Here is a 22,955-nt window from a genome sequence, read left to right as displayed (position 1 = left end):
AACCAGGTTCAACCCACCATTTTTTCTTTAAAAATGTCCTGTACCAAATCAGGAATATGGCCATTGTAATATTATAGTTCGTTTCACATGTGTGCGTTACATTTTAACGCTGTGTTTCCGTTTGGTCGTTTTTTTTCTCTAATATTTGAGTGTGAATTCACATTACTATAAAACGAGTCATGGTACTTTTCTATCCCAAGTTCATGTACTAGTATTTGGTTTTGATGTTATATTTGTTATTTTCATCGGATTTTGTCTAAAGCTTATTCCGTTTCTGTGTGTGTTACATTTTATTGTTGTGTCTCATTGTTCTGCTCTTATATATAATGCGTCGCCCTAAGTTTTAGTTTGTTACCCTGATTTTGTTTTTTTGTCCATAGATTTACGAGTTTTGAACAGCGGTATACCACTGTTGCCTTTATTTATCACCGAATGTTCTCTTTCATGATCAACATGACTGAATCAATATGATGAGCAATCTGCTTTCTTTTCTTGTGCACCTTAGATCAAACCCGGTTTTTAATAGGGCTCATGATTATTAGTCTTCAGTTTTCTATGTCAGGTTTTTTTTTTGTCATGGCCTTGTCCTTTTTATTTTCAATTTGGAATTTCCCTTTGTAGATAGTAGTGGTTGAAGTAATCACACAAAGTGTTTCGCTTATGTATAAAAATAAATTGCGATGACATTTTAGAACAAATCACTGTTATTCTACTGAAACATCGAGTTTTAAGGCAACATTTTTATGGTGAAACACTCATTCACTTTCATATTCCAAGGTGTTCTAAAGTTGTAGCAGAATCTTTTTTTGTTAATGAACATACGGATATCTAAGTTGTACTAAGTTTTTGATGAAGATCTTCAATTTACCATTTTCTCCCTTGTACAGGATACAACATGGTGAATAATCATGTCAAGTTCCATTAACGAACTCAGAGGGTTTTTAGAGGGCCAAAGTTTTTTGTACATCTGCCCAAGGATTCCAAGGTTGATTTAATAAAGAAATATGGACGAATTATGATTGTCAATGGGACAACTATCAACCATCAGAGGCCATAAAACAAGGATGTTAACCCCAGAGGCCATACAGATCAACCATGAGAAAACATCATACTCTATAGTAAGCAGTCAAAGGCTTTACACAATGTATACAATTCATTAGAGAAATCCATCAGTCTGAATTATACTAACAAGAGTGCACACGCTGAAATGTCTCGCCTTCTTTACTAATCATTAATATTATGTTGATAGTCCCATGTATAAAGCTTTATTAAAAACTGTCACATAAACTTAACATTAACCAAGATAACTAAACAAAGACCGATGAACCATGAAAATGAGGTCAAGATCAGATGAACCATGCCAGGCAGACATGTAGAGCTAACAATGCTTCCATACAACAAATATAGTCATATTACTTATAGTTTAAGTAAAATAGACCAAAACACAAAAAAATTAACTATAACCACTGAACCATGAAAATGAGGTCAAGGTCAGATGACACCTGCCAGTTGGACATGTACACCTTACAGTCCTTCCATAAACCTAATATACTAGACCTATTGCTTATAGTATCTGAGATATGGACTTGACCACCAAAACTTAACCTTGTTCACTGATCCATGAAAGGAGGTCGAGGTCAAGTGAAAGCTGTCTGCACATATGAGGACCTTGCAAGGTATGCACATGCCAAATATAATTATCCTATTAATTATAATAAGTGAGAATTCAACATTACAAAAAATCTGAACTTTTTTTTCAAGTTGTCACTGAACCATGAAAATGAGGTCAAGGACATTTGACATGTGACTGACGGAAACTTCATAAAATGAGTCATCTATATACAAAGTATGAAGCGTCCAGGTCTTCCACCTTCTAAAATTTAAGCTTTTCAAAAGTTAGCTTACGCCGCCTCCCCCGTAGCCGCTGCCAGTTCATTATCCTTATGTCGAGCTTTCTGCAACAAAAGCTGCAGGCTCCACAAAAACAATAAAAGAAAACCAAATAAGGCAGACAGCAATCAATGACAACCACTGAATGACAGGACTTGACTTTACCAGGGAAATAGTTTGTGCTGTAGTTAATATATTTGTGACTGTTAAACTTTACCTCCTAACATGGAGAAGAGGTGAAACATCACAACATAAGAACAAACAGACTTTTACACCACTATTTTCAATGTGTATGTTACCCCTGTTTATGATACACTTACTAATAGTTTTAAGTTTAAGTCTGGTTGACAAATAAAATAGAATGTTCAGAAAGCCATTACTTCATTTCCCTAAATTTCAACATTGAAAATACTGTCTCGACTTATGAACATATTGGTCACTATGCAACTCTCATTTCAATATTAAAAAGGGGAAAAGAGCCTATATTGAATAAATCAAATAAATATATCCAAAGCAATATTGAAAATATTTATTAACAATACACTCCTGCATTCAAAATTTAAATATGATTATTCAATGATCTATGTCATTTAAAACATTTGCTTTATAAATAAGCACTTATATTTAAAATAGACTATCATATAAAACAAACAGAAAACCAATAAAATTCATATATACTCGCATCAATAGCACTATTGCAACAAACATATAATATAACAAGATTTATAATATCTCATTTTCTGCTGGTTAAATAAGGGTCAGTTCAGCTTAAATTAACTGCTCCTTGCTTTCACTCTTTACATAAAATCATACTGTGGATTCATTAATTTTCGTTGGATACCAATTTTCATAGATTGCATTGGAACAGGTTTAACGAATGACAATTTTTCTTTACTACATCAAAATCATGAAAATTAAATATCCAGCATAATGCATGTTTTCCTTAGCCACGAAAATTTGTACCCAAGAACATAGATGAATCCACAGTATGACATGCTAGTGGTATTCATACTGAATCTTAAAAAAAGAAACAACCATAGAATCATTACAATTGTAGATGATTTTTTTCCTGAATGGCAATGAAACATCATTAACAATTATCATTGTTTGTTGGTTTTTGTGTGAAAGTAGATGAAAATTAAATTAAAGCACTTGTGGGCACCAAAGGAAAAAGGTTGCTTTTATTTTACAATTTTGTGAATTAAAAAAAAATCATTGAAGAGTATAAATTTTAGATAATTTTGAGAAGAGTTATCTTTCTTTATTTTTGAGAGGGCATTTGTTAGTGAACCTATTTTATCACAATTTCATACTTATATAAATTTGAATAACAAAAATTCTTATTCAAATCAGTTATTCAAATACACATCATATTTTAACTTAAACATCTAAGTACAATATATCCATAATAAATTGCTTAACATTGAGGGGAAATATCTGAAGAATGATCACTCCACAGCACTATGTTGTTGGAAACTATGTAAGGTAGTGATAAACCTTGGAAGATTTAGATATCATCTCAAAACAATATTTCATGCAATCTTTAGACTTAAAACTTTTTATTCTATAGTAAAGCTATTCTTTCAAATTTATGATTTTAAAAATGTGTGAAAGCATTAATGCCCTTCAAACTTAATATCATAAAAAAATAATTTCTAAAATATTCCATATCTGATTATATCTTTTACTGACTTCTTTATACATATTTCAGCCCAACAAGAAAATGAAAGCATGTTTAACATGTTAGTAGTGTATGAACAGTCACAAAAGCATTGTGTACAATGTCTTGAGCACCATGAAATGAATTATGTACATCCTATATTGAAAATACTTTCATTTCAACATCATTTTTTACTACAATCAAGAATAATTTCAGATCATAATTTATGGCACAAGCAAGTAAATTAAGTTGAGCAATAATGGATTTAAGCTGTCGTAAAGATTAAAACTCTCAAAACCACAAACATTCAACTATTTCTACAGAAAGCACTTTAGAAAGAAACATCACAGTTTAGTAATATATAATTTACAAATGTATCTATACATATATAGTCCAATGATCAAAGTAGATACTAATGATGAACAAATACATGTTCTTCCTACTGGTACCTTTTCCCATAAAAGTTAGATCTTCCTACTGGTACCTTTTCCCATAAAAGTTAGATCTTCCTACTGGTACCTTTCCCAGAAAAGTTAGATCTTCCTACTGGTACCTTTCCCAGAAAAGTTAGATGTCACAAAGAAAATATCTTCATTTCACAATTTACAATGAAGAGTTCCTTCCCCCTTTTGACGCTTTTGGGCAGATTTTTTATATAATCAAAATGGAAAATAGTCTTTAATTGAATCAAATCTTAGATAATTTTAAATAAAACTTTTTTTCTCTAGTTAATGGTAACAGTTCTTGTCTCTCTACAATTGAGGAACTTTTTTGATTCTCATAATATTTTGTCTTTAATTTGTAATATCATAAAAGGTACCAATTTTCCACACCAGATGCACACTTTTTGACAATAAATGTTCCTTCAGTAGTGCTTAAAGGCCAAAATATAAGAAAATCGAAAGCTTATTTAAAAGATAATGAGCTATAAACCAACCAGGTATAAAAAGGTATAGCCAAAGAATATCTTGAAGTGAAACTGTATCTGCATTATAGTTTAGGTTACTCACTGATTTCATCATCGTTACTCTCTGAATCATTGTTACTCAATGATTTCATCATCATGTTCATGATAACCAGATAATGAAATGATATTTACAAGAGTGAAATCTACAACAGATCTACCACACGTTCATCTTATTTCAATGACCATTCATTATTTATATAATCTATATAATAAAGACAAAAGCTAGATTAATATGATCACTCAAAACCTATCATTCAATAATAAATTCTTTATAATATTATTTGCTAATCATGAATATCAAGACAGAAATTTAACTTATTTATAAGATTATTATGCTCTATTTTTCAAATAACAAACATTTGATAATAAAATTACCTCTTTCAGGCCTCACAACACATTTGTTGAGGAATAAGCAAATTGTTACAACAATATATATGTAATGCAAAAACACATTTTAAATCTATCATTACAAAGTTCAAACTCATCTTCAAAGAGACTTAATAAATCTTTAGTCAGAGTGACCTAATTTCTTCTGGATGCTAATACTCTCTCCTAGAGGCATCCTCATACCAATTAATGTGCTGATAAGTCACCTACTTTCTGAGATTTAAACTCTGGTACATAAATTACTATTTGTCATAAATTTCGAAAAACTTAGTCACAGCCCTGTCCATGAAGTATAGATTTTTCAACTTCAGACAGTCTCACATAGAGGCATCTGCATGGCTATGCGACAATATTTCTTTCAAATCCTTTGAACTAACTGTAGATTTGCACACTTGCATGTGAATGCAAAAAATCCTCCTTAGGGTACTTCTATAGCTCCTCAACATCTTTAAGGTGATGTAAAATTGTTCATTATATATATACTAGATACTTCACTAGCAGACGACAAATACCAAAGGGAGATAACTGTGTACTCATACCATAATATTTTCATAACCATTCTCTTGAATTCTGAAAAATTCGGTTTCCATAACAACAGAAATGTTGGTGTATTTACTTTCCAATGTATTTACATTTGTTTTATTATAAACTGTTGACTGCATCTACCTTGGTATTGGCATTGAAGTGCATAGCTCACAATTATATTCACAAAACATATATCAAGACATTTTACATTTATTTTTGTCTTGTTTGGGTTTGCCTAGTTCTGGATTACTATTAGTAGTCCTGATTGACATTGGTTGGGAGAAATGGTTATTGTGAGGGGCAGGTTCCATTTCATGACACTCTCCAGACTTATCTTTTTCAACTGTTACCCAATTTTCTTCACCTGCAAAATAATATTTTTCAATTAAAACTTGATATCATTTTCATATATTATTAGTTACATGGTGTGTTAGTGACCTAATACGATATATATGGAGTCAGTAAATTCCATATGGGGTGAGAGCAAAGTTCGAATTCCCATATGGAATTTACAGACCCCACATATATCCTATTAGGTCACTAGCACACCGTGAAACAAATTTATCTAACCGACTATTTTCACATGTGATATTTTGACTATCAGCCTATCAAAGTGATCAAGTTTTCAATACTTAGTATTAAGCTCCTACTTCTATTTGTCTAAACAGAAAATGCCAGCACTAACAACTTTTTAGCTTTAAATTTGTTTTATGAATTTATTTAAATCATTCATTACACGTATAAATTTCTTCCTCTGTTGAATCTTTTCGGATTTCTTTTTTTATTTATGAAGTTTTTGTTTTGTAGATACGTATCCTTGTTTTTATAGGTTTGTGTACTTGATCTGATAGAGCCTTCTTGAGAAAAAATTAACCAAAATGGAGACTATAACGTCAACTTCAGCTATAATTGTTTTGTGACATACATATTAATCATTATAGTCTCATATCGTTCAGATTTCTATGATAATGTTATACGTAATATATATATATAATTGTTTAGTAACCTGAACTCCTATCAATCTGTTTAACAGCTTCTCTTGTTGTCCTTCCTGTTAAGGCATCCAGTATATCATTTATACTAAAGTGATGATGGTCTGAAATTATCAATAAATATTTATTAGATTCCTCACAAACATTTTAATGAGCCTACTTCAAAATTTCCCAGCATCCTCCGAGCATCCTGGTAAGAATAAATCTATGATCTTTTCAAGCAGGATATAAATGAGTTAAAAGTCTTTAAACTAATTCATGCAGTTTGTTCACCTGTTGAGCTGTGCAACCACTGTTCCAGGTTAGGGGATAGCTGAGTCCTCAACTTTAACTCCACCATATTTCAATTGTACAAAAATAGGGAGCTTGTAATTCACTTGTTGTTAAAGGTTGTTGTCTATCATATATGGTGTTTTTTTTGTTTATCATTTTGTACTTTATCTGACCCATAAACTGTTTCTCATTTTGTTATGGTGGGGCCTTTATTATCTGACTATAAGATACAAATTTGCTCATGTTAAAGGCCATATTGTGACTTTCAGTTGTTTGAATTTTATTTAGTCAGTGGTGGATGGTGCAATCATACCATATCTCCATATTTTTATTTTGTTGGTGCAGAATTTGGCAAAGAAGCCATAAAAAAGCTAGACACCAAATTGCAACACAATAGGAGTTTGGATTTATAGAGCTCTGCTTTAGAAGAAAATGCAACAAAAATGTGATGGAAAGATGGATACATACATGAAAAGACTGTGATCATCTATATAAGAATAAGGAGATGTGGTATGGACGCCAGAGAGACAGCTATCCATCAACTGGTTAATAATCTATTTGATCATCTATCTTATCTATTATCTTTTTCTTTATATTGGTACTTTTTTTCAATAGAGTAATAATTTTCTTATATTTTTATAATTGAGGATGTTTTGAACAAGTTGAAGCCAGCTTTCCAAATTAAAATATGTTCTCTTTAATAAAATATGATTCAACTTATTATGTCTTATAAGCATGTACATGTATTATACAAACCTGGTCTTCTTTGTCTCAGCAGTGTCAGAGCATCTCTTATTTGATCCTGTGTATATCCCATATCAAGAGATTGTTGTACAGCTGTTATCAATAAATCATCTGTCAAAGTATTAAAATCTTAATTAAGATCTTCAAAGATGCAATACAACATACAGTCAAAGGTAATACTTATACAATTTATCAACATGTCATACAGGTAAATTATTTTGGAGGTAGAGCTATCTTCCTTGGTCATTCATTTTTTTTAAAACTTATATAACTTTAAGTATATGGAACATCATCATGATCATAGCTTAGAGCTCTTCTTTTCATGAAATTTTCTACATTGCTATGATGGCTACGTTGCTTTGATGGAGTGATTTATTGCCTGTCTATAATAAATGCCTTTAACATCCACATAAGTATAACTACATTCACAAGGGAAATCTCAGGTGTCTGTTATTTTTTAAAATACAGTCTGGGAGCAATTTTTAATTTATTGCTGGTTGCTTGGCATCCTTTGGCAAGTAATTTTTTTAAAGATTTATCTCTGCATGCAGAATATTTCTTTTTTATTTCATGAAAGGTTGAAGTCTGATTACAGAAAGAAGTAACCAAAACAGAAAAATAATAGTCTTAAATTAAAGCATGTTTGACTTCTCAAAACATGGAAAAGGTGACATAAATATTTACCTTTGGTGAGAACAGTGCCAGTTTCTTCTGTACACCCATCTGTTTCCAGACTAGAAACAGAATCCTTTGGTCTCCTGACTGGTTTAAGTACTTCAGTATCATCAGGATCAACATTGCTCCCTAAGCTATGTCCTAACGGAGAACCCCCTAATGGTGTTTTCACTAATGTCTGCTCACTACCTCTTGTAGGAGTTACTTTACTCCCTGAGCTATGCCCTACAGAAGAACTTCCTACCGGTGTTTTCACTAATGTCTGCTCCCTACCTGTTGTAGGAGATACTTTAGGTACAGTAGTCTCTGATGCAACTGGTTGTTTGAGAACAGTGCTTTCATTATCACTTTCATTGTCAGCACTTTCTTGTTTTTGTTTATCAACTGCGTAAGAACTTTTTATAGGAGGAACAAGAGCGATAAGTGGTGAAGAAGCAGGATTAGGTGTGAATGGTTTTATTGGTCTTCTATTTGAAGGCAGTTTATCAGACGTTACACATTTAACAGGGCTTGGTTTACTATCAGTTTTTTCTCTTGGTGGAATATTATATTCAAAATTTTCTTCTTTAGTAGAGATCTTTCTGTTTTCTGGTTTTTGGTTTTGTACTTTCAAATTTGTACTTTCATTATCACTTGTTTTTAAACTAGTACTCTCAGGATCAGATGACCCCAATTTAGCTTCTGTCTCTTTTAACACAGTAGGATTATTTTGAACACATGTTATTTCTTTATCTTCATGTTCTGTTGGTTTTGAATTGCCTTGCAGTCTCCCTGCACTGGTATCTGAACTCTGATTGGTTGGAAACCCAGCATCAGCAGAGACAGATGAAGGTAATCCTTGATCACTTCTTCTTCTTGGCATGCTGTCCATCATAGGTACACTGAAATATAGAAATTTTTGAAATTTTTAAAGCAAGAATTGTTGTATATATATCTACAGCTACCATAACTATGATGTTAACAGCAACCTCAACTCTGATGATAACAACTAACTGAAAACCTTAACAATGGTGCTAATAGCTACCATAACTATGATGTTAATAGCTACCTTAATAAGTGTAAACATCTACCTTAACTCTCATTCTAAATGTGATGTTAACAGCCGATATGCTTGTTAAAGACACAAATTCATCTAGAGGCTCACGTGAGCCTGTATCACTTAAAGGTTTATTACAAAAAGTGATAGCAAACTCGTGCAATTGAATTTTCTAGGTCTTATCAATTACATATGATGGACAAAAAAATATATATGTTGATCATTGTTTTTACCTGTATAAGAATGATTTTTGTGGATCGAATCAGTCAATCAAATGATTTACCTTTGTTTCACTTTCACTGTTGACATTCTTTTCCTTTTAATAACTGGACATGCATAATTCATCTCTAGCTAAGGTGTTCAACAGAAGGTCACCTGACTAATTAGGATTCATTGAGGATAAATTATTCACTTGCAAGTGAATAATTCCTCATCAACATTTCTTAGCTTTTTTTTGACAAAACTGAACCATTCTGAGTGCTAAAAGCAAATTATTATTTCACTATTTCACTTTCGTTTGTTCATGATTAAACAAAAAAATCATATTTGAAATTATTTGTCATGTATCTCGCGGCTTACAGTGCCCCTTTAATGTATGGGCAGCACTCCTTTTGCGCCAATTACTGTTTTTATGGGTATCATTTGCGCCAAACATTTTTTTCCAAATGTATCAATTGCGCCAGTTTTTGGAACTCATTTGCGCCAATTTACTTGAACACATATTGATCGTACATATTAAAGGTTAAAATATATTTAGTATCATTTTTGTCTGAGTGGAAATCTTGCACATATACATGAGACAGACCCACAAAAGTTAGAGCGTCAAATACTAAGAACAGCATGCATAAGAAAAGCTACAGAAAATATATCCGAAAGACCAGCTGAGATCATATGTACGAAGCTATTTCATCATGAGGAGGAACATCTACAGAAAATGACTTGAAGTGCATAAGACAGTCTATGTACAGAGAAAGAAGATAACTGTACCCTGCCCAACCAAAAAGTTCAGTAAAATTTCAAGAAATTTTAAGTGAGGTAGGAGTGATCACAAATAAAGAAGAAGAATTTGTTTTAGTAAATGATATTGAAAGTGGCATTGTTATTCTTGGTTGTGAAGCTAACTTGAAATGTCTTTGTATGCAGGGCAGAAGATGTTTTTGCTGATGGAACATTTAAGTGCTGTTCGAAGTGTTTCCAGCAATTGTATACAATACATGGATTCAGGAATGGACATTTAATTTATATTCCACATTTACATTGCCTTCTGCCTTCCAAATCAGGAATGTTTTCTTTGCTTAAGGAATGTTTTTCTTTAAATTGGCGCAATCATATATTTTATTTTTTAAGCAAATGATACCATGTAATTTTAAAAAAAGTGGCGCAAACGTAGCATTAGAGAAAAAAGTTGTGGCGCAAAAGGACGCATTTTTCGCGCAAACGGATCTCTCCCAATGCATGTACATTTCTAAATTACTTACAACCAATTTTTGTCATAAGATTTTTTTGGTAGGAAAAAAAAGAATCTTAAAATTTAAATCTTTGTGGATTTAGCAGTAAATTTCTGAAATTTAAACTATTAGCCAAATATATATATGATTGAATTTTTTAATCCTGAAGATCTATCAGAGATCATTACCATACCTATCTTTACTGCCAACATCATCTCTGAACTCTTCCATATCAGCTGGTTGTCCACCAAAATGTATTTTCCCCTGGTCTCCTATTATCACATTGTCAGCTGTTATATTGTAAGTTTTAGGTTGCAGTACAGCTTCTGGTTCTTGTTTTGTAGGTTTGTAATATTGATGATAATGTATATGAACTTCTGAAGGTTCATTGTTTGGTGGATAATTCACTTCAGATTTTGGCAAATGGCCAGGTCTTGATTGAGCATTTGGATGTGGTGGGGCGGATTGATAGTCTCCTGTAAGATCCCCAGCATCCATTGAAGTTGGTCCGGTTTTTCTAGAGGAAGGCCCAGAATCTGAAGATCCATACTTCTGTTGGTAATCTGTAGATTGAATGCTGCTATTAATATCTGGCTTAAGTTTCATTTCTGAAAAAATCACAACTGATTTCAAAATTACACAGGCTTGGAACAAAATTATGTGAAACAGGCTTGGAAGAGGTGGGGTTTTCTTGGTTTTATATATATTTTAATCTAACTTTTAAAATTCATGTAGAGATTCTCATCATAAACAAATCTTCTAATTGATAAGTGAACAAGTTAAGTTGTTTTAAAGTAAATGTCCTTTCATTTCTATTTACAAATATGTGCATGATGTACATGATGTATCTTCGTGAAATTTTCTTATAAGCTGGAGGAAAATACAATCATTTGTCTTTTATCATGATTATGTTCTATCATCTTAAAAATCCTGTATTCAAAATTCTGTTTCAAAATTATAATAATTCTCTACAAGTAAAACTAGACCAATTCAAAGAGAAAATCAAAGCAATTTAACATTTAAGTATCAGCTAGTACGTATACTTTTCTCTAATTTTTCGTCAATTCATCCATTTCTACACCCATTGTTTAAAAAAAATTAATCAACGTGTGGTTCGTTTGATCTCAGTTCTTCATTGGTTAAAATCCGATTATGTCGTCAAATTTTCTTGCTTTTCTCAAAATTTCATATTGTGACGGCATGAAAAAAGGCGATCATGCCTGATGACGTCACACAGAAAGAATACATCTTTTTGCAGATAAGTCGCAAAGAAGGATTAGTTTGCCTGCGCGTTGTTTGAAAATCATTAGAGAAACAGATTCCACCACAAAATCTTGTGTAATACCATGAATACGATATTTATCCACTCTTGACAGTTAAATTTTAAACATTTTTTAAAAAACGCTTGGCATAGCCTTGCGTTTTAAATTTGAAAATTTAACTGTCTCGAGTGGATAAATATAGTATCACACTAGATGCAGTGGTAGAATCTATATATCTCTGGCTCAGCAAAAAAGTCAAAGATCTTATTTTACAAAAAAATGGTTTAAAAATATCCTAGCACATGTAGCAAGAACCTTTCTAGAAAACAATGATGTGTTATTCTTTTTTTTCTCAGTCCCATATACCACACATTAAGGTGATAAATGAAAACCTAAAACTTTTCCGAAGCAATTTATTTTTGTTAGTTGACCAGTATTTAAGCAGTAGTAACTAATATATATATACATGATATATAATTGGCTCAAATCTCTAAGGAATGTTCCAGAAATAAAAGCAATGGGGACATACATCATGTATATCATGTATAGGAGGCACCTAAGTCATGTTAGTCACTCATAGTCTAACTAAACATGTAACCTACCTTAATATAAAATATTAATTTCCATTTTCATTAAAATTATTCTGAAATATTATTTAACTTTTCAAATATTTAGTGTGTGCATAGGATATATTTCAAGGAACATTAAGATCATACATTTGTCAAGGTACACTTTTATTTGGGACATTTTTTGTTCTAAGTTTGGTACACAATGTTCTTTATTTTGTTAAGCAATAGTAGTAGATTAAGGTGGTATTGGAGTCTAAAATAAAAATGATAGAATTTGTTCAAACTTTGTCAAAACATAGTTTCTATTGATATATGTTCGAAAATTTACTATCGTAAGTGGGGCAAAAACATTGAGAGACACAAAAAGTTTGAGGAACTAGCTCTTACCATCAACAATTTTTTCTGACTGTGATTTCAAACTTGATGTATCATCACCTTCTGATGGCCCTTTGAATCTTTCAGGAAATGATGGAGGGTGTGTCATATTTCCAGCAGTTTTAGGATAGCCATCACCTGATGTATACACATTATTTCTTTCAGTTTGTTCCTTCATGGACTGTGATCGGTAATATTCTTTCCATTCTCTCTCAGACTGGATACGGTTTATTTCCATCATACGTTGTTTGTGTTCATGATCAGCTAACAACTTACGTTCATAAGCATCGTCCTCTTGAACTTTTCTTACTAAGTAGTCATAGCATTCTTCTTGATGTTTTTTATCACTTTCTACCCGCTTGTATATTTTATCACCAATTAAGCGTCTTACACCTTTACGGTAAAATTCATCAGCATTGTAAAAATTAATTCCTTTCAAAGAATTGAGACCCATTGGAACCCTAAAATTGGCTTTGTTTCTTTGCACAGTATATACAGGAACAACACACCACTTTTTTTCCTTATTATAAATTGCTTCCATTAAACATGTCTCACTTGACAAACTACACCAATCACATTCTACAAACTGTTTTGTTAAGTAAACAAATGTAAATGTACAACGCTGGAATCCATGGTCTAAATGCTGCAACTTTGAGGAAGATAAGCCTTCCAATTCTGGTCCATCATATAGCACAGCTTTTATTTTACCAGGTTCAGTAGGGAAAATATCTTTTTCTAAATGATCCCGAAAATGTTCAGCTTCCTGATAATCTGCTTCACTATATAAGACCATAACATCGTAATGTCCTACTTTAAGTTCCTTAGGAAGTTTATCATAGTGTTGTGTAATAAAGTCTTCTCTTGATAGTTTAGGTAGAGAGGATGAACTAGTACTATGGGGAGGAGGTTTGCTGAGACTGTCTTGCCTCTCTTCTCTACCAGTGTAGAACTGTTCTGTGGAGGGTACAGCTGCTGAAGGTTGGCTAACAGCACCTATAGTACAAACAGAATAATACATTGTTGAGTAGAAAAGAAGTCATAATACATCTAATGTATTCGTCAGGGATCACTTAGTTAGCTATAAATATCTACAATTGTACTGTTGTTGTCCTTATACTGTTAATTCAGAATTGTTTTAAATGTTCTTATTATTGCAAAAATTGCAAGAGAATACATGGAATACATTTTGTAGGTGTCCAAAAAATAAATTTTCTCACTAATTATTTGTTTGCAGAATTTACTGAAATTATACTTTCCTTATTACCAATATCTAATTTTTGTCCAGTCTTCAAATTCGAAAACTAGACACTTTCAAGAGCCTGTATGGCTCACTTGTATCTATGGTGGTTTTTGAAATAATGTTAAATACGGTTAAAATCATAATAAATAGTAATAGATACCCTAATAAAGATTGAGGCTAAGTTTGGTTTTGGGCAAGGTGGGCTAAAAATGAATGCACACAAAAGTTTCTAATTTTACAGTAAATGATTCAAATCTTATTAAGCACAGGATAAATCAAACAAATTTCTTTTCATATCAAAAGATTCATCAAATGGAAATATTATACTAATGGAAATATTATCCTTTTATTGTTCTATTTGGTTGTTTAAGTATTTAAATTACAAAGTTGTCATATCAATAATCAATTAAAAAAAAGTTTTATAGTAAGGAAAAGATAATTTTACTTTCTTTCTTAAGTCTATGATATTAAATTATATAACATAGTTAAAACTGGTTGAGAAATAACAAGATTTCTTTTTTAAAAAAATTGGTAATATTTCTCCAAACTAACTGAAGTATACAAATTTTCATTACTATTTCACACATGCTACTGTTAGCAATGATATAAAGGTTAAAGGTTAATACCCAACTAATATCCAGTTAATATGAGACTTTTCAATTATAGCCGTCAATAAATGCCTGAGTTGACTTGTTTAGGGATTACAAATGTTTCTATGGTAATGAATAGTGTTATAAAGGAGAACAATCTAAGCTTTTCTGCTAATTGTGTATATCTTTTCTTTCAAAATTAAACTTCTATATAGCAATCAAATTGAAGTAATGTGTATAAAATAATGAAAATTAATATTTTTCAATAGCCATCATGTCAGCATGACATCTCTACAATGGCTACTCTTTTTTATGGATAATGGTATATAACGGTGAAACTATTCTAGATATGGACCATAATTTGGTATTCGGCCTTTGGTTTCTTTTTGTATCCTTTTTTATAAGTTCTAAAATTTTCACTTTTATTTTGTGGGTTGTGTTGGTGTTAGAATAGTATGAATGGAACAATTGAGTTTTTCGAGAAAAAATTAATACATTTTGATTCACTGTTTACGTGACATGAAACCAAACAGGAAACCAATCTTTATTTTCTTTATTTTGCACAATATAATTCAAAAGGCATAAATAAACACCATTACTAGTGTTACTTGCTTCATGTTAATATTTAAAATCTATTTTCAATGTTATATTAAAGTTTTTTTTAAACCTGACAGGAAACCATAAGAAAACGAAAGCATTTTTTTAAAGTTTTATTTTATTGCAAAATCTGCTTAAAATAATCTGAACAGTATACTTTTTCTTAAAATCCATCTTAAATGTAACAGTATTATAAAACTCCTAAATATGTGCTTGTTTTGAAAACAATTAGTACAATTTATTCAGAATTTTCCATATTTTTTTCATTGATACAGGATACCATAATCGTTGTATCTTGATGTTTAAGCCAAAAAAATGTATTTATATTTGGTTTTGATATTCCAGTTATATACAATTTATTCCAAATCATTGGCAATGTAACATTCTTTAAATCCAGTAAAGAAAAAAACTTTTAACTTGGAATTAAAATCTTTAAAATAGGCACAATGTGATACTTGTGACCTGTACACCATCTACATGGTTTCCACATTTTAACCTACTTTAGTGGGCTAAAATCAATAAAGTACTTCCTTTCAAGTCATGCATGGTAAAAGTTTACTTCTCCTTTGACAAGTTTATTGCGTTTCTGATGTGTTTGCAGAACATGAATAAAAAATATTAATTAAAAACTGTGACAAAGATTCCAACTTTGTACATTCCAAGCGTAACGGTAAATTAACATGTATTTTTTATTAAATTATATTTATTCACCTAAAATATCCAGTAATATTTACTGCTGAAGTTAAATCAATCCAACGAGCATTGGTACAATGATAAGAGACGTAATTTCGATTGATTTTTCCAAGGACTCTTCACGTCATTATCGGGAAACGAAGTGTGTTCTAACCTCTGTCAAATATGAAATCGATTTTGTCAAGTCATTGGGCATTTATTTTCAAACAGGATTGTATGTAACATTATGCACAAAGGAAAAATAACAGACCACCGGCGCAATCTCTTTGACAATTGTATTTTCCTCTTTTAAACATGACGAAACAAGTCTACAGATTATGTTTGCTAACATCCCTTTTGACACAAAAACAATGTTTAGACCCAGTATTTCGTACATCCGGCCGTAATGGCGTTATCACATGTTATTCACATGTTTCACGTATGACCGGAAATGATTAGAACTTAAGGACAAAAACAATTTTAATAAATAACTGGACTTCTGTTTCGTGTGAAATGTAACACATAACGATAACGTAATTTTCTTACTTAACTATTACGATTATCAAAACAAGAATGTAAATCATCTCGGATTTACCTGTTTGAACATCTCGCGATAGTTCATATTTGCATATTGTTTTTAAGAATTCTATTACAACAAAGCAGATTACATCATCTAAAAATTGCGTTACGAAATCGGACACAAAAATCACGCCACTGTTCTTACATCTGCTACATAAATACTTATAGTTCTCGGCATTTTCTTCTCACTATTCTTATTGGTCGATGTTCTTTGTTATTTGAAAGTAATAGTTACAAATTTGCCGGTGACGATTATCTATAAATCAGTCGGCTTTATGCTCTTCGGAAGCAAAAAGTAACGCGAGAAACGACACTAAAATACGGTTGAAGAATCTTTGAAATTCGTATATTTTAAAAAAAATTCTAGGGAAGAGTAGCATACACTTGTATGTTGATAAAAATAATGGCATCTTTAGATGTAGTTGCAACTTTTCTTACAGTAACTCACATTTTATCACTTTTCTATGTTATAGGAAACGGAGCCCAATAGCAAATTATGGTCCATATATATCTGTTAATTTATAAAACGGGATGTTTTTATGTTTAGGAAAATTGTTTATAACAGCCTTTTTATATAGATTGGTTTCCCTGTTGATTGGTTTTACACAAGCAATGTTTTGGGGGCCTTTTATAGCTTGCTGTTGGGTGTGAGCTAAAGCTCCATGTTAAGGCCTTACTTTGACCTATAATGGTTTACTTTTCGTAGATTGCTACTTGGACATGGCGAGTGTCTCATTGGCACTCACACCACATCTTCCTATATCTATTTTGTTAATCTTCAGGATATTAACACAACTGAAATCATATGTGGAACTGTTTTTTCTAATAGTAAACTGGAAACGATAAAAAGAATTCATCTCTGTAAGATTCAAGCAGAGAAACTGGTACATTTCATAAGTCAAAAAGAGGATCTTCATAATAGCAAGAAAGATATTCTTCTTCTTGACAATTTAAAAAAAAATTAAAATAATATGATTACTTGTTCTTGGTATAGCTCCACTAGGATCATTTCTTCTTGATCTTTGATCTGAAACAGTCAGAAAAAAAAATATATTTCTGATTTTCAAATGTCATAATCTAAATACATGTATAAAGCTTTTGAAAAGTATATTTGGGTATAAAATTATCATAACATTATTTACTAACTTTTTCTTCTTTGTGCACAAGAAGTATCTCTAAACTAAAACATAACTGTAATAATGTATAATAAAAACATATGAATTTAATCAGTATTGGAATTTATATACATGTTATATTTCTACTTGCAAAATGTTGTGAAAACATAAAACGCTCACAATAATTACTGTAAATTCAGAAATTATTGCGTGCATTTAACACGTTGGATGTGCTAATCTTCTATGGTCATTATATTACTTTTTAGTTGATATCATAATTAATCAACGCTCAGGACGTTGGATGTGCCAGTCTTCTACGGTCATAATATTACTTTTGGTTTAATATTGCGAATTTGCGATTTTGGACTAAAATACCATTTTATTTTTTGCAATATTGAGAAAAATCCTGTTTAATTCATATAAAACAAGAGGCTGTCACAATGACAGCAAACCGAATTTATTAACATTTATTGTGTCCTGGCAATATCACAAGAACCATTACTGATGAATGGTAAAAGTGAAAATCGTCAATATTAAATTTGACCTCCATTTTGTCATCAGTATCAATATATTAAAATTTGAAAAGCTTAGATTGAATGGTTCATGAGTAAATGCAACAACGTGAATGGAAACACCATTTTATGATCTTTCAAGAACCATAACTCCTGAACGGTAATAGTCAAAATCGTCATTATTAAACTTGACCTCTATTTTGTCATCAGTAACAACATATTAAAATTTGGGAAGCTTTGGTAGAATAGTTCATGCGTAAATGCACGGACACGACTGGAAACTCCCTTTTTCAATCTTTCAAGAACCATAACTCCTGAACGGTAAAAGTCAAAATCGTCATTATTGAACTTGACCTCAATTTTGTCATCAGTAACAACATATCAAAATTTGGGAAGCTTTGGTTGAATGGTTCATGAGTTAATGCACAGACAATATTTGATTGCCGCCCGCCCGCCGTACATCCCCAAATCAATAACTGACATTTTTGTCTCAAAAATCCGGTTAAAAATTCATAATGCACGTTTAAATTTTCGATTATAACCCTGATGTATTTTCCACAATAATAAAAATGTCACAATAATTTCTGAATTTAAAGTAGTTGATTTACAGTAATACAAACCAGACTCCTGTGAGTTTTCCTGTGGGGTCTCTGTCCATGCTTCTGCATCTGTTGATATCTGTGACGTGAATCTATCACTATCCATCATTCATGTTTCTCTTTTCCAACTATGATAATAAGTGGTGTTGCTCTGAAAGTTAAGGACAATTATGTTTTAACATTGAACAATATATTAAAATTTTTAATTAGGCAGAGAAAGCAGATACAATAAAAATAATAAGCAGATTAACATTTTAAACTACTAATATCACTAAAATAATATCATCATTATAATACATACTGTGATTTCATAGGTACAAATTTTCATGAATTGAGGAGGTTTATTTTCATAGATACTTGATTCACTTTGACTACATACAAGACTAAGGGAAATTTATGTGTAATTGACTAGTTGAATCAAATTCAAAGTTTAATAGCAGGTAAGTTTACGCATTTAAAGAATTTCATTGTTTACAATGTTCACCTATATCCACAAAATTCACAAAAAGATTCCGCTAAGTGTAGCTGGCATGGATAAGATTGCAGAGGTCTAACCCTGAACAGTTTGGTCAAAAATTGACAGAATATTCACACTTGATCATGTTGATACAGGTCAGAATTTGGATTGTAATTATATATTTGACACATACATGACATAACATGTTTCTGTCACAGAATAACAGTACTAGTCAAAGAACTTAGAATTGGTTATTGATTTGAGATGTTCAGACAGATGGACATGTGTAAAACTTACTCCCCTCCTTTACTGTTATGGCATTAATAAAACAAATTGATGATGCAGCAGATATCAATGTCGCAGGACACAGCACCCCTTAGTTTTGATTCAGTTCTGTGACTCATTTGCAGACAAGACGATCAATGAATTCTGAAGTTGAATTTGCTATAAACATTCATAATGCATCGTAAAATTAGAAGTTAACTTGTTCCTATTCACATGGAAAGTATGAATACCTTGTTTACCTTACCAAAGTTCAACCTTGATGCAGTAATTGTAGTTTTAATTTTCACTGGTTTGGTTATAACAGATTAAAATTCCACTACATCTCTAATTCATGTTTCTGTGGTGAATTCTTTAATATCTGAAAAATGTAAGAAATAATATATTAGTACATGTAAGAATAAAAAAAATGGACACTTTGAAAAAATGCATCACCAGCTTTTCTGGCAACTTTGAAAATTCTATTAAACACAAATGCAAATTTCATGCTGAGAATATGGACCACAGTGAAGCAAGACAACTCGTCCCACTGGCAAATTGTCCCACTTTTTCACCAACTCATCCCACTTTAAAAATAAAAACGTGACAAACTGGTAAACCAATTCAAGGCCTTCAAGGCATCACCTGGGAACAGCCCTATGATGCCTGAAAGCATCTTCTTCTTTGACAATAAAAGTCATGGTTATGTCATTTTTTCGTTCTTCGATTTGCGATTATGATCAAATAATGTGCCACCATTTTGTTAATTTTGTCTGACATGTGCAGTCAAAGTGATCACTTTAAAAATTGAAAGTTCATTAACCTTATGCACAAAATATTAAAATCATTTTTATATCGCTGTTTAAAAAAATTAATACTATTTACTCATGTTACTTGATCAGAGTGTTTAATAACAAAAATGAATAAAAAGATAAGCCGCTAATTTCTGTCTCTTTCTGTATCATCCATTTTGTCATCTTTGCATGTTGTTGATTTACGCTCTGTTGGCGATCAGAAGTTTATGGTTTTTACTGACAAATAAATTTCACACCACCAGATGTTCTCCCAAATTATGAAATTTTTGTGCAGCCAATCAAATTTTTCTAGGCTAAAAGACGGTCCCATAGTAAAAATGTAGTGAAACACGTAGTATTGTTGTCTGGGTGAATTACAGAAAATAAATAAAAATGTCTGAATCTTAGGATGTAGACATGGTAGAGTTATTTAGTGATAAATTAAGCCACTAGTTTTCTCAATAGGGCTCTTCACGGTTAGTTCGGCCATATTGGATAGGGGGCAGATTTTCATAATAGAGGTAAAAATGGTGTGAAAAATACGGGAAAACATCATTAAAACAGAGCTGTTGCTTGGTAACACACATAGGATTTCCCACACTTTCATACTATTTCCACCTTCTTCCAAAAATACTGCCCCCTATCCAATATGGCCGAACTAACCGTGAAGAGCCCTATTGAATTGTTTCACATTTTTTATGTCAGGACCTTTTATAGCTAGCTTCAACTGTATATAATATGGCTTCTTTCTCATTGTTAAAGGTTGTATTTTTGCCTATAGGTTTCTTAATTGAATTGTTTCACATTTTGTATGGCAGGACCTTTTATAGCTAACTTCAAATGTATACGATAGCATTTTCCCCAACCTGTTGAAAGCTTGAGATAAATAGTAGAAAACTAAGCATCTAAGAGCAAGAAAATCAGATTTGGCGAGTCATGCCAATTCTAACCACATTTTGTAAAGCTGGTAGAATAACCGTTTTATAAACAACTAACCAACTAGAAGATGACTCAGCGTCCTTTTTGTTTAAGACGGATTCGCATGACAAAAAGAAAGTTCTAAAACTTATAAAGTAGGAGTCAATTTGTCAATAATGTATTAAATTTTCAAACGTGTCAGTCTTTTTTACCTTGTGTTTGATTATCAAACAATATTTATTAGCCGATCTTCGTTCAGAAACAGTTGTTTAAAGGTATAAATCCATTGTTTTGTGTAATTAAATGTTTTGGTTGTTCCTCAAAACTCCTGTGACTATTTTTGCTATTTCGGGGACTTCCGCAATGTGTAATATCGGAACAAGAACGGACAGGCTATTACTTTCCGAAAAATATATTTTGGTTTGTTCCGACTGAAGGGGGGGGGGACACTGAACGATTGACAGTCAATATGTAATGTATGTTCAAGGATTTATAGTAACTATACAAATCCTTGGTATGTTCTAGACTGAGATTCTAACAAAGCTTTTCATTTGATCGATCTTTTCATTTTGTCAATAACAATTAATATCACTGGGGTAAAGCTGATGACCGTAACTGCATTCACGGTCATCCCAAGATGTCGGACGAAAAATTAGGTCAGTATTTTTATTGTCTGTTAAGTTGTTTCTACATCATTTTCTTTACAAAGCATACATTGGTACGATGTAAATTTATAAAAGATTCACACGGAAGTCACAAATCTCTACTGAGGAACGTGTGTAGAACGGGAAATTGGATTTGAAAAATTCGCTAAGATGACCGTAAATCATCTTTAAAATATTTTCAAGATGACCGTAACATATAATAAGGATGACCGTTATTGGTAAAATGATGACCGTAATTTCGAAAGGATGACCGTACCTTTCATAGTATAACCGTCATTTCTAAGAAATATCCGTATTTGTATTACCTTTTTTGTATCAAGTAATTAATCGTGTTGGTGTAAGACGTATTTATAAGACAACATAAGTTTAAACAATATTTATTCAGATAATTCATCATGATACGATATTATACAAAGGAAATAATATTCAGGATTCAGAAACAAGCAATTTTTTTTTACAAATCTGTCTCCTTTACAAAAATAATAGTGATGAAGCATTGACATCAAGGGTTAAAACGTTTACTTTTAATAATATATGTCTGCACCAAACTAAATAAAAGACTATTTTGTTCATCTGAGAGTACCGTTGATCCAAAAAGTTTTTGTGTTAACTTGGACAGGAAGAACTGAAACAGAATCCAATAGTTCTTGTCTTAAATTAGTATATATAGGACAAGATAACAGGAAGTGAGAATTTGTTTCTACATCACCACCGGACGACAATTTGGAGAGTCTACTAAGTTACGAAGGAAAAGGTGAGAATTCAATGAGCTTAAGTCCACTCTTAAGAGAGCATGAAGAATTTGACCAAAACGATGTCCTATATAATAATACGCTGGGATCTTACTATTTTGTGTACTAATTTGTTTTTTGAATAATGATAAAGATTCCCATTTTCTTATGTTTAAGTTAAGAGTGTTCCATAGTTTTGTTGTTGCAGGGATGAAATATTCAGAATATAAACGGGTCCGTGTGTTGACTTGTGAAATATTATTTCTCTGTCTTGTATTATGATCATGCCTACTGCCTACTGAATCAGGCAATAAGTCTCTTAAATACTCTAAAGTTTTATTATTCAAAATTTTGTGATAATGAGTTAGTCTGTGATTGCGTCGTCTTTCAGATAATTTTTCCCATCGAGTTTCAACATATAA

The 22,955-nt window shown here is 31.6% G+C and overlaps 1 protein-coding gene across 5 annotated transcripts; it reads right to left on the bottom strand.

The window, feature by feature from the left end:
* Positions 1-2,404: 2,404 nt before the first annotated feature.
* LOC134716410 (uncharacterized) lies at positions 2,405-21,488 on the bottom strand. 5 transcript variants are annotated; one of them, XR_010106882.1, is made up of 11 exons: positions 21,350-21,488; positions 19,694-19,807; positions 18,729-18,858; positions 17,461-17,508; positions 12,816-13,796; positions 10,791-11,205; positions 8,123-8,994; positions 7,451-7,549; positions 6,436-6,525; positions 4,070-5,793; positions 2,405-3,999 (listed from the first exon to the last, which is right to left on the bottom strand). XR_010106882.1 is itself a non-coding variant. In XM_063579402.1 (10 exons), the coding sequence occupies exons 3-10, from the start codon at positions 18,814-18,816 to the stop codon at positions 5,624-5,626; spliced, it is 2,763 nt and encodes a 920-aa protein (XP_063435472.1). In that variant the 5' UTR covers positions 18,817-18,858; positions 19,680-19,807; positions 21,350-21,488; the 3' UTR covers positions 2,405-5,623. The 5 variants fall into 5 exon arrangements, 4 of the variants coding, with proteins under 4 accessions (XP_063435472.1, XP_063435471.1, XP_063435470.1 ...); XM_063579402.1 differs by having other exon boundaries at positions 2,405-5,793; positions 19,680-19,807; XM_063579401.1 differs by having other exon boundaries at positions 2,405-5,793; positions 19,689-19,807.
* Between the last annotated feature and the right edge of the window lie 1,467 nt (positions 21,489-22,955).

The sequence above is a fragment of the Mytilus trossulus genome, chromosome 4, assembly GCF_036588685.1.
Source record: "Mytilus trossulus isolate FHL-02 chromosome 4, PNRI_Mtr1.1.1.hap1, whole genome shotgun sequence".
Lineage (NCBI taxonomy): Eukaryota > Metazoa > Mollusca > Bivalvia > Mytilida > Mytilidae > Mytilus > Mytilus trossulus.
Note: the sequence above shows the minus strand (reverse complement) of the source record. Positions and strands in the feature narration are given on the sequence as shown.